The 15,892-nt window shown below is 38.2% G+C and overlaps 1 protein-coding gene across 6 annotated transcripts in view; it reads right to left on the minus strand.

The window, feature by feature from the left end:
* The window catches only part of map4k5 (mitogen-activated protein kinase kinase kinase kinase 5), a 148,813-nt gene that overhangs the window by 12,256 nt on the left and 120,665 nt on the right, over positions 1–15,892 (minus strand). For all 6 annotated transcript variants that reach the window (XM_078562542.1, XM_078562540.1, XM_078562544.1 and 3 more), the window contains 7 exons: positions 13,191–13,305; positions 12,508–12,566; positions 11,925–12,028; positions 10,647–10,824; positions 10,131–10,199; positions 3,141–3,233; positions 839–909 (listed from right to left, as the gene is read on the minus strand). In XM_078562542.1, the coding sequence (XP_078418668.1) occupies positions 839–909; positions 3,141–3,233; positions 10,131–10,199; positions 10,647–10,824; positions 11,925–12,028; positions 12,508–12,566; positions 13,191–13,305 (689 nt within the window). The remainder of the gene's footprint in view (positions 1–838; positions 910–3,140; positions 3,234–10,130; positions 10,200–10,646; positions 10,825–11,924; positions 12,029–12,507; positions 12,567–13,190; positions 13,306–15,892) is intronic.

Below are 15,892 nucleotides of genomic sequence, written 5' to 3' on the forward strand. Positions count from 1 at the left end.
GCAGTTTAAAATTTTGGATCATGCAACCCAAGTCAATGATAAATAATCTAATGCATATTGCAATGTTAAAATCTACTGCATGCTTTGTTCAAATTCCAAATGCCAGCCCTAAAGAAGCAGTTACATTACAGCCCATTTATAAACAGTCCTCTGAATCAGATACTAACATTCCATTTGTTGTTACCAAGGTATCTGTTATTTGTTTATATTTCATCACTTCATTTGTATACTCCACTAACACTGCTTTATGAAAACCCTTTGTGCTGACTAATCCTACTTGGACAAACGTTTGCTGCGCACAAATGAATCTGTATTTTTCAAGATCTACAAAATAAGATCCTAATCTATCTTTATGGAATATGTACACCAAATAACTAATGGGAAAGTTCTGACAAAAGGCTGCTGGTACTAATAAAGCAAATAACCTGCAACAGGAATGAAAAATATGCGCAGATACTGATATTGGACAAGGACAGTGTTGGGTTTGGCCATGATCTCCATTATTCAGAACTCAAATGATGTTCACTGTCTGAGTTCACAGGGAAAAATTGCAGACATTGTAGTATAGGAGACCCTATTTAGGCCATCATGTCTGTCTTAGTGTTAATTGCCCCAACAGAGCTAATTTTTCAAATCCCATTTACTGTTCTTACCTGAGCAACTTGGGGAATGTGCCAGAGGGGTACGAGTCAATGTTTAAACAAAAAGTGGGGAGGGAAAACAAATCGATGAAGAGATTTTTTTCCCCCAAGAGAGACAGAAGTCAAATCAAAACAGGAGCTGCTATTAACAATCATCAACAATTTGTCAGCTGTGGAAGTAATTACAGTGGACTTACTTCATTTGACTTAAAGCTTTTGCCCTGCATACCATGCTTCCAGAAAGCCAGAATACTGTCCTGAAGACACACTGCAAAGGTGTTGGGGTGTGGGGGTGAGAAAGAAATGCGTATTAGCATAAAATACATTTTGCACATTTGAATCTACTTAATATCTAGTTAAGGTTACTTTTATCATTCTAAAATACACATTTCAAACTTTGGATAATTGCACTACAATTGAAAAAACATTCACACACCAATATGTTGTTTTTTTTTGGTTACTGACAATCTTATTCACAAATATTCTATATTCAATATTTTTGAATGCCTAATTTTCAAATAAACATTTTAAAATCATAGAAATTTTATGGCACAAGAGGTCATAATTTGATATTCATTTTGTCCTATTTATTTTCTCTTACACCCATAAACTATTCATTTTCAAATCTTTCTCCACTTATTTTAAAAGCTATTGTGGGCATCTTGCTTCCATCACTGTTTCTGGAAGGATAATTCATGTCCTAACTAACAAACCTGGAAAAAAATTGTCCCTTCATTCTTTTGATGATGTGAAATTTAAGCCCCCTAGTTACTAAGTCACCAGCAAAATAATTTGCAATCCTTCTGCCACTGTGAACAGTTTCTCCTTACTTGTGAAAGCTGTACATGGTTTTGTATACCTCTATTAAATCGCTTTACCTGCTCTTTTCCAAGGAAAACAGTCCCAGCTTCTCTAGTCTCTCCACATAACTATAGTTCCTCATTCCTGGTACCATCCCATTAAATCTCTTTTGCATCATATCCAAGGCCTTAACATCCTCCTGCTGCTCAGAATTGAACACAATACCCCAGCCGGGACTCAACATGTGTTTTAAAAAAAAAATCTTTGCTTTGTAAATCCCATGCCTCTACTATAAAGCCAAAAACTTGTCCGGCTACCTTCAAAGATTTGTGTATGTAAACACCAAGCTCACTCTTTTCCTGCATGCCCTTTAAAATTGTACCATTTAGTTTAGACTGCCTCTCCTCATTCTTCCTACCAAAATGCACCACTTCATGCTGCGTTAATTTATTTGCCACGTGTCTGCCTATTTTTGCAGTCTGTCCATGTCCTCTGGAAGTCTTACTAACCTCTTCATTGTTTACTACATTTCTGAATTGAATGTCATTGGCAAACTTTCAAATTATGCCCTGTATACCTAATCCATGTCACTAATATATAAAAAAAACAATCGTCCCAAAACCAACCCCTGGGGAATACCATTGTATAGTTTCCTCTAATCTGAGAAAAAACGTTTCACCCCTACTCTCTGCTTCTGGCCAATTTTGCACCTATGCTGCCATAGTCCATTTAAATCTTGGACTTTAATTTTGTTTACAAATTTATTATGTGATACTTTGTCAAATATATTTTGAATATCCATGAAGACAACATCAGCTGCACTATTCTCTTCAACCCTTTGTCACTTCAAAGATCAATCAAGTTGTCAAACATGACTTGTCTTTAACAATCCATGCTGATTTTCATTTATTTGCCCATAATTTTCCAAGTGCCAATTAATTTTGTCCCAGATTGTTATTTAAGATTTCCCCACCACCTGGTTGACTAGTCTGTGATTTCTGGGTTTATCGATCTCCTGTTTTTGAATAGGCTGTTAATATTTGCAAGTCCTCTTGCACCACCCCCATATCTAAGGAGGATTACAACTTGTGACCAGAGCCTCTTCAATTTCCACCCTATCTCAGCAATTGAGGATACATCCTTCCCGACTGGGTGACATTTCTATTATGAGTCCTTTTATCTTTTTCTTATCCTATATCACTGCAACCCCCCTCTTTTACTGGTGAATTGGCAGCATTCTATTCTCCAGTGAAGACAGATGCAAATTAGTACTTCAGCACCCTCTGCCTCCACAAGATGATCCTTTATAAACATTGTAACTGCAGCCTAACTGATATGTATTGGATTAGTTTCACCTCTTTGATTTTGTACTCTGCACCCCATTTATAAAATATAGGCTCTCATTTGTTTTTGTTTAAATAGCTTTAACACTTTTGAAGATTTAGATATCTAATGCCCTGAAACCTCTATTCTTTTGAATGTTTTACCTTTTGGCATACACACCCTCTCATTCTTCCTTCAAAAATACATCACCTCAAATTTCCTTGCATTAAGTTTCATTTGACCTCTACCTGCCCAATCTAGCAGCCCACCTTAAAACAGTTTTGCATTCTGAAAGCCAGCGAAATAGATTTTACTGTTATAAATTTACCTTAAAAATTACAGTTTATGTATCAAACCATTGGGTAATTTACCTACCTACTGATTCGATGCAAAAATCAAAACTTAGCTCCGATGCCAGTTTTTTGCTCGATTTCAATTTACCATGTAGATTTACAATCTTGACAAATTCTATTTCAGAAAAAAATATGGATAATTACAAAACTTCAGTTATAAAAGTGTATTACAGAAGTGCAAGAGCAAAAATCCATCATGTAGAAAGCTCCACCTTGAACTTTTTTGACAAATTACTTTTATGAATCATGTTCCCAAGCCATCCTAGATTAATTGCTTAAGAATGACAGCTTCAATGGTATCCCTGTTATATTGAGTTTCAGAAATTGTCATGTTGTCAAATTCCCTTGATTTTAAAAAAATAATCTGATTTAGGCTGTCCTTCAAAAATTTTATCACTATATTGTAACTTGTAATAAAATTCAAGCACTGCTATGAACTGTGCCAAATAATACAGACCCTCCTACCTACCCCATTGAACAGTACTGTTTTTTGTTCCAGAACTTTCTATTTAGGTCCTGCAAATTACTGGACAGCTATGAACATCACAGTGAGTTCTTTCTATAATCTACTAAAGGTCTCAAATTACATCTTTACAGTTTTAGAATATTGCCTAAAATATTTGGACATGCAAGTAATTACTGAGATTTAGGGTGTATTTTGACTCAGGTTACTGCATCATAGATGTCCATAATGATACTTTTGGCAGTTGAGTAGATAACATACTCTAGAGTGGGCAAAAGAGATGATTGAAATTTAGAGGAAAGACAGTGTGGGCAAATTTAAGGCATTACATTTTAAGTTTATTTGGATGCCTCCTTGCTTAATTTGTTCCACTTATCATGTTTACCCATGTATAATGCAACAGGTGTAGTTGTTCCTATCAAATTTTAAAGAACAATTAGGGTTTATTACAAAGTTTTGATTCACCAAAATTCTCATCTTAATTTTTGCTGACATCCACGAGTGCACTTTTCGGTGTTCTCTCACGTCGACCAGCATATTTCTATCAGTTGTAGTGAGCAATGTTGTTCCTTTTGTACTATTAGAATAACGGAGGGTACTCGTGTTAAGGGGGTTTAATTTTCCCAGGTATTAGGAACAGGAATGATCCAGTGGTGATTGACCATATTGGGCTGGGTGGGGAGAGATGCAGTTAAGGCAGAGATATTTGTACATGTTACAGATAACCACTTCCTTACACAGCATGCACATGGAGATACTGTGGACTGGATCTAATTCCAAGCAGTGTGCCCTCACATGGTATCGTACCTTCACATGGGAAACACTAGGAGACAGCAAGCATGGAATTGGATTCAATGAGATTCGCCAGCTAATATTGCTGAAAATATGGATGCCAGTACCAGATTATAAAAATATTACATTTTAAAAATGGGGAGGGTGACTGAGTAATCTTACTAGGCAGAGGTAATTGCAGCTGGAATATCTTTTAAGTAATTGAATTACACAAAGAAGCTATGTAGTTTTAAAAGAAGGACACACAGTAAAAACCAAAATGTCCAACTACTGAATTTAGCCAAGAACAAAACCTGTCTGATTTACTAAATTGAGAATGATGAGGAGGATAGTAGACATGTCTGGTAATTTTAGAATTTTTTTAAATTGTGTTAGGAGTCAATAGGGCATTAAAGACTGCATAAGGCCACAGATAATTCTGTAGAGCACATTTGCATGGAGTTCTAAGGTGTGACTGAAGATTTAAATTGCTGCTTTTAAACAGACTTCACACCTGAGGCTGATGTTGAATAATCTTGTTTATTAGGTAGAGGTGATGCAAAGGTTAAATGTGTAGAAAGTGGATGCAGAAATAGCCCAAGCTAAAATTTGGGCTTTAAAAGCAGTTAGTCCTATTGATGTTCATCCAATAGCACTGAAATAAAAGCTGAGAGAGAACCACTGGCTCACAATTAACAGCTTAATTTTCTCATAGACTGAAGCGGACCCATTAAGACAGAGGTCCTGTTGGACCTACATTTGAAAAAGGCTGTCAGTCAAAACTCAACTAATAGGGCCTTTAGTTTATATGTAAGCTACAGAATCAGAGTGATAAGAGTTGCTAGAATGATTGCCAAAAGGTATTATTAGAGTTATATTCTATGACAATCTAGAAAGATCATGGGATATTAGGGAATCACAGCATAGCTTCCGGAAAAAGGAAGTCCTGTCTCACCATTTTGATTATATTTATTGACGGGTTACAAAAAGTTGGCATATGATGGAAGCTTGATGGAAGCCTATGTATTAGATTTTTGAAAAGCTTTCGATAAGATGCTGCACAGCAGACTGCATCTTCTGGGAATTCTGAGCAGATCTGAGGAGAGATCATAAATTGGCTACATTCACACAGATGGAGAGTCATTGATGATAATTGTTCTACTCGGAGGCTGGTTATAAGCAGAGTCTGACATGGAACCTATAATTACAGCTTGTTGAGAGATTATTTCTAGCGGTCAAGTTCCCTTCCATAGCCAGAGCCTTAGTAATCATAAATTTAAAAACATGCAAATTTTTTTTTTGAAATCTTCAGAGTTTGTAAATTGTTCTGTATTTTCATTCAGCCCATCAAGCCTGTGGCAGTGCCAATCACAGATGGGCCTGTCAGCCTACTCTCCTGGCTTTCAGAAGCTCAGCGGAAAAACTTAAAAATATTTTACAGTGTAATAGCCAAATGTATAGGTTTAATCATTTTGAATTCCCAGCTGAGATGACACACAGGCAAACTGTTTCAAACGGTCATAGTGTCAAATGTAATTCTGCCATTCCAATTCCACATCTGCCCCTGATGGCACAGTTGAAAATGGAGGCTGCTGTTTAATGAGTCATTGTTGTAAACCCATATTTTACCAGGCAATGGCACGATGTCCTTGGAGCCTGAAATATTAATGTTCTCATGATTCTTTGTCTGTGGTGTTAGAGCAATTAATACATGCTCAAAATGCCTTGTATATATATATTACATATATATTTTAAATCTACTATATGTTTTATATGCACACAGACATTTAAAAGTCATGCCATATTTTCCTGTTAGTTATAAATTGGAATTAAGTACACCGCTGGATACTAGAAACTATTACACACTAGTATATCCTAGGATTATTTTCACCAGTGTATTTTTAATGAACATTAAGCAACAATTTCCATTGTAATTTATAAAAATCTCAGCAGTTTAAACTGCATGAAATATCATAGTTTTTATGTGCCTTAGTGTTGCACTGGAATTTTTTTTTTCATTTAACAAATTTAGTTACAAAGAAAATCACTCCATTGAACACTACTAATGTAAAACTTAGCTCTCATAATCTTGGCATTTACCATGATTAAAACCCTAATATGTTTCCCATGTCTGGAGTTTATGACAAGAATATACAGCTCTCAAACTGACTAAATGTTGGATTAGATTTGTGTTGTGCAGTCAGTTTAGTGACTCAACATTCAGAATTGCAACACAGGACGTCTTCTGAAAGACAATCTATATCTGATGTTGCAAATATTGGTGAACTGAAAATATCATTACACTTAATGTCACTGTAATATACTGTGCATAGGGTCAAGCCCAAACAACAACCCCCCAAACACCAAACTGCACCCCAACCACACCTTACCCACCCCTCAAGAGCACAACTAGGGCACCTAATGCTACAGCCACACATACCTATAGCTACAGCCTGCAGCCAGAAGAACATTCCTCCCTGCTGCCAGCCATTTTCTATCAGCTTGCTGGAAAAGATCGAGATCAGCATGGAGTTGCAGTTGAGGGTGAGGGGGAAGGGGAGGAGGAGGAAATAAGGGAGAGTGGAACTCAGATGTCGGGGTAGGGAGGTGTGACAGCAAATTGGCAGGGCCGGTGACAGGAATCGGGGAAGAAGTTGTGGGATGACGACGACAGGAAATAAGATGAGTGAGGATGATGATAGGCAATTGGGTGAAGAGAGATGAAGACCCTGGTCAACTTGCCCAGGCACCAAGAGTTGTGAATATGCACTTCCGATCCCTCTGTTGCTGCACCCTTCTCAAAATACATTTTAGATAATAGTACGTGTTGTTTCTCCCAAAGTCATCACTTCACACTTATGAGTTAAATTGCATCTGCCATGTGTCTGCATATTTCAATGGTCTTTGTATGTCCTCCCGAATTCTGCTGGTATCCTGCTCATTATTTACTACATTTACAAGTTCTGTATCATCTGCAAGCTTTGAAATTATACTCCCTGTATTTTCATTTAAATTTGCTCGGGCACATAACATTGTAGAATGTTATAGAGATGGCAATTCTCATTGTAGACTCAGTTTAGAAGATTCCAAGGTGCTACTGACAAGAGTACCAGAAGAGGTTGCATTTGCCACCCCTCTCCCCCAACCATATAGTACATGAAGAAAAACATGATTTAATTTGTTTTACAAATAACCTGCATTGTACATGTATTGGAAACTGTTAGACTTCACCTCGTTGACACATTTGTGTAATTGATAAAGCTTCAGTTATCAAATTGTACTGTACACAAGCTGAGGGATGGGAATCCTTCATTTGTTTGTACTATTGGAATGTTAAGAAATCTTTAAGTTGGCATCCCTAAGTGCTAAAATATCGTACTATAGCTTTTAGAAAGAACATGTGACGTTCTAAAAAGGGCACATTTGAGCTCCAGTAAGTCTAGCATTAGCAGCAAACAGAACACCAGGCTACAATACTGATTGGCTAGAAAGATAGCCTGAGGGCTACCAAGTAAAGGGTACATGTTAAGGTTAGTTTGTTTTAGGGGAACAAGAAGCAATCTTCCCATTGGTCAAGAATTGCAAATATTTGGTTAGAAATTATTAGTTGTGTTGACACTAGTGCTCAGACTTGGGCTGAATGTTGTGAAAGCTGCCTGCAAAATGGGTAGAAAAATAGGGGAGCATCACTAGGGTCTTTGCACTTGCCAAGAGATAGCATGCATCTCAGGTGATTTGCTAGGAACTTAGCACTTGTGTGGAACATTCCAGCCGACGGGTAATTGTCATGGGTTGGAGGTTGCCATAAGAACCCAGAAGAGACTAAAATAATTGTCACAGGTTGAGGATTGCCATAGGAAACCAACATGGAGATCAGTATTAGAATCCAGTATTAGACTGAAGGTAATTGTCTTATCTGAATAGCCTTTGTTAGGAAGCTTTCACGTACAGACAGAAGGGTGGGCGAGGGGGGGGGTGGTGGAAGGAAAGACAGGTGAGGGGGGAGGGAAACTGAGACAGAGGGAGGTGAGGAACTGTGACACAGAGGGGGGAAGAGACTGAGACACAAACACAGTTATGAAAGTATAATTAAAATAAACCAGAATATGACTGTTAAGTAGGTTTATGGGTGTGAGCATAGATGGTTCTTTATGTTTTAATTACATTTGGAGTCAGGTAGACTGCAACCTCAAAATTATCAAAAGAGGTCAAGTGTAGAAATGTACTTCAAATGATAGTGAGTAAACATGAATGGGGTCTTAGCATGTAAGGTGTGAAGGGAATTTGCATTTTTAGATAAGTGAAAGGGTTGCTTGGATTTCAAAGGGATGTTAGGATGCTTACAACTAACCAGATAAGCAAGGCTAAGCAATGTGTTTATTTTTCCCAAAGGTTACTGACAATATTGGCAACATGAAAGATTTTTATATTATGGGAAAGGTAAAGTTCCAATGACATATGGAACAATGGTATTTACATATTAAAGAGAGAGAAACATACACAAAGGAGAATGAAAGGCTCCGTTTAGGGGGCCTTGTAAGATCTAGCAGGAGTGCATGAAACAGCCTTGGAGAAGCCTCCAGCCATGTTTGCAAAAGTCTGCTGTGTCCAGTAACAAAAGTTGGAGAAAGCCTTTTGGAATTCCACTGTCAAGTGGATACTGTGGTAATTTGCTGCCTTGCTTTTTAAAAATTTAAAATCTATTTTGGACTGCGCGAGAGACCGAGAGCGCGCACGAGAGAGAGCGCGCGCGAGTGTGTGAGGTGGGGTGGGGACGGACATTGAAGGTGACAGGACAGGTTGACAGAGTGGTTAAAAAAGCAAACAGTATCCTAGGCTTTATTAACAGGGGCATAGTGTACAAGAGCAAGGAGGTTATGTTGAGCTTGTATAAGAGACTAGTATGGAAAGCGGGGAATATGTGAATGCATTGGAGAGAGTGCAGAAAAGATTCACAAAATGGTTCCAAGGATGAAGAACTTCAGTTTTGAAGATAGATTGGCAAAGTTAGAACTGTTTTCCTTGGAGAAAAGATGGCCAAGAGGAGACTTGATAGAGGTATTCAAAATCATGAGGGGTCTTAACAGACTAGATAGGCAGAAACTGTTCCCGCTTGTGAAGGGATCCAGGACAAGAGGGCACAAATTTAAAGTAATTTTCAAAAGAAGCAAAAGTGACGTGAGAAAAAAACTTTTTCACAGAGCAAGTGGTTAAAGTCTGGAATACACTGCCTGAGAATGTGGTGAAGGCAGGTTCATTCAAGGTATTCAAAATGGAACTAGACTACTACTTGAAAAGGAACAATATGCAAGGTTATGGACAGAAGACGGGAGAACATAAATGAGTAAACTGCTCATTTGGAGAGCTGGTGTAGACACAATGAACCAAATAGCCTCTTTCTACGCTGTAAAAATTCTGTGATATGTATCTAAATCAAATATCCCTGTCTTTGATCACTGACCTAATTGTTCACTGATTGGAAGGTGTGCTTCTCATGAACCTAAATTCCACTGACCTTTTCAAGTGCCAAATAAGTGAAATATCTGTGCCCATCAACTTAACCATATAAAAAATGTCAAAATACTCAATGTTTCACTGCAACCTATCATACAGTAGACATTACATTTAATGAAAGGAAGGGGTAAGTACGCTACTGGTGAGGAGTTTATGGGTGGAAGCATACTAAGAGCACAAATTAAGTTGTCTCATATTATTAGTTTTAAACAAAAATACACATGCTGCTAAAAGGGAATATATAAAAACTTGACAGATACTCACGATCCATGCAGACAAGAACAGTATCCTTTTCCAACTGGGTTACATGGATGGTATCCAACTGGCAACTAGCTACAGCAATAAAATGCATACATGACTAGCGATGTTTTTACGAAATTGTAAACATTTAATGCTTTTAGGCAGACAGATCTTTTAGCTAAATTATCCTCAGTTTAAAAAAGTTTCAACTGGATCTGTACATAACAGAAAACTATTTTTCCAGTGCCTAATCATTCATAGGGTACACTGAACAACAGTGCAAAGCTAATTTAGTACGGAGTCTGATGCTAACTAATTAAATGGAAAAATATAGTATTGCAATAGTAATTGTAATCAAAACCTGCATACATTATCTAATGGCTAAATCTGCATGGTCAACAAGCCGGTATAACTTGCTTTCCATTTAATTCTTTAATCATTGGATCTTATGTACTAAGTGAGCTTTAAACTGTCTTGCAATGTAACCCATGAATGACTAATCATTACAAAATTGTGACAGTCTATTAACAAATGGCATACCTGAACTATCTTCTGTAAACCACGAGGAAGAGGAGTTCAGGTTTATTGTCTGAAACTGAACTACCTGGTTGGGTTCACTGCCTTTGCTGATAGCTACACAGACCATTGGGTATTCCTGCTCAGGTACCACAAGCATTTCAAACACTTTTAGAGGATCTGGGAGTGGAAAATCAAAATGCTGGAAGAAAGAAAAATCGTTATCCATATTTTGAGAAGCTAAAATCAACGTTACACCACACATTTGAAACTGTTATTTTATTCATTCATGGGATGTGGGCATTATTGACATTTATTGCTTATCTCTAATTGCCTTCGAGGAGATGGTGGCAAGCCATTTTCTTGAACCACTGCATTCTGTATTATGTAGGTACATGCACAGACCTGTTAAGAAGTTAAGTAGGGATTCTTACTTAGCGACAATGAAGGAATATAGCTCCAAGTCAAGATGATGAGTGACTTGGAGGGGAACCTGCAGGTGGTGTGCCTATGTGCCTGCTGGAGTGAATGTTTAAAGTGGTGGATTGAGTGCCCTCAAGCAGATAGCTTTGTCCTGAGTGGTGTAAACCTACTTCAGCACTGTTGAAGTTGCACCCATCTTTGCAGGTGGAGAGTAGTCCATTACATTCCTGACTTCTGAGCCATGAAAAATCTTTGGGGAGTCAAGTGGTGAGTCTGACCTTGAAGTCACAGTATTTATGTGGCTGATCAAGTTAAACTTCTGGTCAATGGCTGGTTTAGATTTATCGTGCTTTTTGTGAACAGGACATATCAGAGTAATTTTGTACCATCAGGTAGCTCCCAGTGTTATAGCTCTACTGGTACAGCTTGGCTATAGGCACGGCTAGGTCTGGAGCATGTTTTCAGCACTACAGCCTGAATGTTGTTCAGGCCCACAACCTTTACTGTATCCAATGCAATCAGCCCTTTCTTCATATCGCATGGAGTGATCGAATTGGCTGAAGACTAGCATCTGTAATGCTGAGGATCTCAGGAGGAGGCTGAGATGGTTCAGTCACTCAACACTTCTGGCTGAAGATTGTTATATAAGGTTAAGTAGAAAAAGGTACGGTTTCAAGTTGAATAAGTAACTGAACATGAAAAATACACTAACACCCAAGATCTATAGCTTTATGTTTGCATTACATTTAAACATGGGTATGTACTTTAAGTATTCAACATTTGGGTCCAACAAGTTATTGCTGTTTAACATTTATAATCTAAAAATGCAAAAATAATAAATATCAGATACATAATAGATCATTTAAAACAAACACTGACCTTGATCAACATGAACTTTTGCATTGGCTCATACCACTGCAGTAAGACAATACCGGACTGCAGCGCCCCACAGAGGTATTTGTATCCAGTGTTTGGATTTCGCACTACAATTAGTAAACAGAGATCAATGGCAACATGTTAATAAACTTTTAAAAAACAAAAAGAACACTCTTGCAAAATGACAGGAACTTCCTTTCATATACACACATTAAATTCAATTTTCTTGTACCAACCATACAATATTCCCATATGCGGTGCAAGGTCTGTATCTAATCTGCTGTGCTTCCCAAAAACATCAGGCATTTTTAAGAGAAAGATGTGCAGAGGTGGATTTCATCATTCCTACACTTCTGGTTCCTGATCTTAGCTGCATTTATTTGGCATCCCCCAGCCAAAGGAAGAGGAGCAAGATTGAAGGACCATTTTTACACATCTCCCAGCAACCAGATCAGAATAGCATTGACAAACATGTGGTGCATGATCGGATGCACAAAAATAGTCACATTCATATCCTTTAGGAGATGTTAAAAAATATAGCTTTGTATAGTTAACAATTACCATGCTCCAAGCAAACTTTACGTACCAATGCAACATTTATGGCAACCTTTCGTTTCTGGAATCTTTGTTGTTAAAGCAAACCTCCTGGAAACAACATACAAAGTAGATTTCAGTTCTGTTTCACAGTCATTTTATAAGACACTCATGAGTTATGGCTCATGGTGCAGGTTAATATCAGATTTTACTTCCAATATTTAGTACCTTGAACTTGTCTGTGTGGACAATTAATGTTTATTTCCCTCATTATGCCTTCCTCTAATCACTTCTGCCTGTCTTCTGCGTAAGCATTTACAGCCATTCTAGTAGCTCCCCTGTATATGTTTGTATTTACCTCCTTCCCTGTTTCTTTTTAAATGCTGTTCATTGGTATGATCTTCCATCACACCTGAACATCTCAATCAGAAGTTTTGATTAAGAATCTGCACACCCGAAACATTTTTTCCTGTCTGATCTGCTTCATTTTTGTGTATTTTCTGTTTTTGTCACATACAGTCTCAGGTCAGGCAACATTTACTTGCAGGTCATATGCCAGCACCAATATCAATGATACGTTTACCCAGAACTATTTAGAAGAGGACTGGACTATAAAAACATGGAATAAGGATGCTGAATAAAGAAAATATATTTTACATTGTTCCATATTCAAATAGCACAAGGCACGGCAGGATTTTAAATGGAACTCAATTCTACAAAATGCAGTTTCCTTACCTGGGTATTATCTTGTCAGGAAAACGGTGTGTTTGAATATGGGATGCTAACCCTGGTTTCTTTGCCTGTTCAAATAAGGCAACCAGGTTGTGTGAATAAAGCTGAAAAGTTTTGCCTGCAATTGCAGAGAAATATGAAAAAGGTCAAAGACTGACAACTGAAATCTACTCACCACAATTATTCTGAACCTATACACTGGTTCGTTCATGCACTGAACAGACTCCATCTTACTAATATCCTCAACTTTATCCCACCACAAGGCCTCAAACTTCAGTTTTGAACTCCAAAATGATCTCCTCTGTTTATGACAAGGATGTGTCCCTCTTAATTTTTGCCTTGGCCACATGATCTGAATTTCATGTATCCTTCACATGCATTTTGGCTGGTGCTCTGGATCAAGCCTAAGAACTTCCAACTTCACCATCGCGGCCGCCACCACCACCACCAACAAAGCCCCTCCCCCTGCCCCGCCACACTCAATCCCTTCATTCCTCTATCCTTCCTTCCCCCTCCACATAACTGACATTCCATTTGTCGAAAATGCATCTATGCTTTTGTCCAGTTACTGCTTTATCCAAAGAGTGGTAAGAATGTGGAACATGCTACAGAAGGAAGTTTCTCCTGAATAAAACAAAAACAGAATTACCTGGAAAAACTCAGCAAGTCTGGCAGCATCGGCGGAGAAGAAATCAGTCAACGTTTCGAGCCTTCATGGCCCTTCGGCAGAACTGCAGCATAGTTTCTACTATGCTGCAGTTCTGCCGAAGGGCCATGAAGGCTCGAAACGTTGACTGATTTCTTCTCCGCCGATGCTGCCAGACTTGCTGAGTTTTTCCAGGTAATTCTGTTTTTGTTTTGTTTTGGATTTCCAGCATCCGCAGTAGCTTTTAGCTTTTAGTTTCTCCTGAATTCCTGATCAGATTTATTAGTGACTACCTTATATTTGCAACCTCTAATTTTGGATTCCCCAAGTGAAAACATTTTGTCTACATCTACCCTATCAAAACTCAATTATCACGATTTCTATCAGATTACCCCTCTTCCTTCTCTTTCCTAGAGAAAAAAGCCAACCTGTTCTGCCATTTCCTGATAAATATACCCTCCATTCTGGTATCAATCTTCTAAATCTTTTTTTGTACCTTCCCCAATGCCTCCATGTCCTTTTCATAGTATGGAGATCAGTACTGCACACAAATTTAACGTAAGTTCTCAGCTTTTTAATTCTATCACTCTAGAAGTGTGCCTGAATGCTTGCTTTTAAGTCTAAAAAATGGCCTAATTAACCTGCGTTACTACTTTTAGTGGTTTGTTTACCTGGAGATCCCATGGCTCTTCTCTCCTATTTAGACCATTATTCAAACAGTATGTGGCTTCCTTATCCTTCCTACCAAAACACACCAGTTCCTACTTGTGAACATTACACACTTACTCTGCAAGTTTGTCAACGGCAGCTTTTATATCGTCATGTTCTTCCTCAGTATTAAATATGTCTTCCAATTCCTCATCATCCTGTTCAAATCTGAGCAGAGCTTTTCAACTCCATATGCTCTCCATCATAAAAGACTGCCTATTTCCACCTCTACTATTGCAGACCTCCACCCCTGCATCAGCACATTTGCAGTAGAAACCCTTGTCCATGCCTTTGTTGCCACTAGACTTAGTTATTCCAATCCTTCCCAGTTGGACTCCTATCCTCTACTTTCCATAAACTTCTCATCCAAAACTCTGCTTCCTGTTCCACAGCATTTCTGTCTCACAATCACCCATGTACTACACTGATACCTGGTTTTCCCGTACCTCCAATTTAAATCCCTCCAATCTCCTCCTGCCCAACAGACAGCAACTCCTCCCCACCCCACATCTTTTATTCCTCAGACTCTGCCCTCTTGTGCATCCGCCCCAATTCCCATCTCTCTAGCATTGGTATCCATGACCTCAGCCATCATGGCCCAATGATTCTGAAATTTCCTCGTTAAACCTGACTGCATTTTTATTTTTTTCCTCCTTCTTCAGGCCCTCCTTAACCACGCTACTACTACCCCCTGCCCCCTCCTCCATGTAGTCAATCATTTTTGTCAGATTATACCTCTTAAGGGCCTTGGGATGATTCCTGTACATTAAAGACACTACTAAAATGTAAGTTGGTGCTTTGAATTGTCCCTTTGATTCTATACATCAAAATTAAAAGCTACTGTTTGCCAAGTGATTTATGTACAGAAACTAACCCAACTTTTGACCCATGTAGTATGATAAATACACATTAGAAAATATCGTGATTTGGAAATTCTAAAACTTAAGCTTTTTGAAAAATAAACTTATGCAATGCTTTTAACACAAGAGGATGTATTAATTGTCTGTTGCATGTTTGTTTTTAGATAGAAAACAATACTGTAGTTGGTGAACATCTGAAATAAAACAAAGTGCTGGAAAAACTCAGGTCTGGCAGCATCTGTGGAGAGAGAGAGTTAATGTTTCAAATCCAATATGACTCTTCTTCGGAACCTGTCAAGTTTTCCAGCACTTTGCATTTATTTATTAATAATATCATAATATTCGCTGGGTTTTTTCCTGATGAAAGTCACTGCCGTAGTCATAGATCGTAAGGTTATATGACACAGGAGACCATTTGGCTCATTGAGTCCATGCTGGCTCACTGTAGAGAAATCCAGTCATTCCCATTCTCCACCACCCCCATTCCCGTA

This window comes from Cetorhinus maximus, chromosome 18 (assembly GCF_964194155.1).
Source record: "Cetorhinus maximus chromosome 18, sCetMax3.hap1.1, whole genome shotgun sequence".
NCBI classification, from domain to species: Eukaryota; Metazoa; Chordata; class Chondrichthyes; order Lamniformes; family Cetorhinidae; genus Cetorhinus; species Cetorhinus maximus.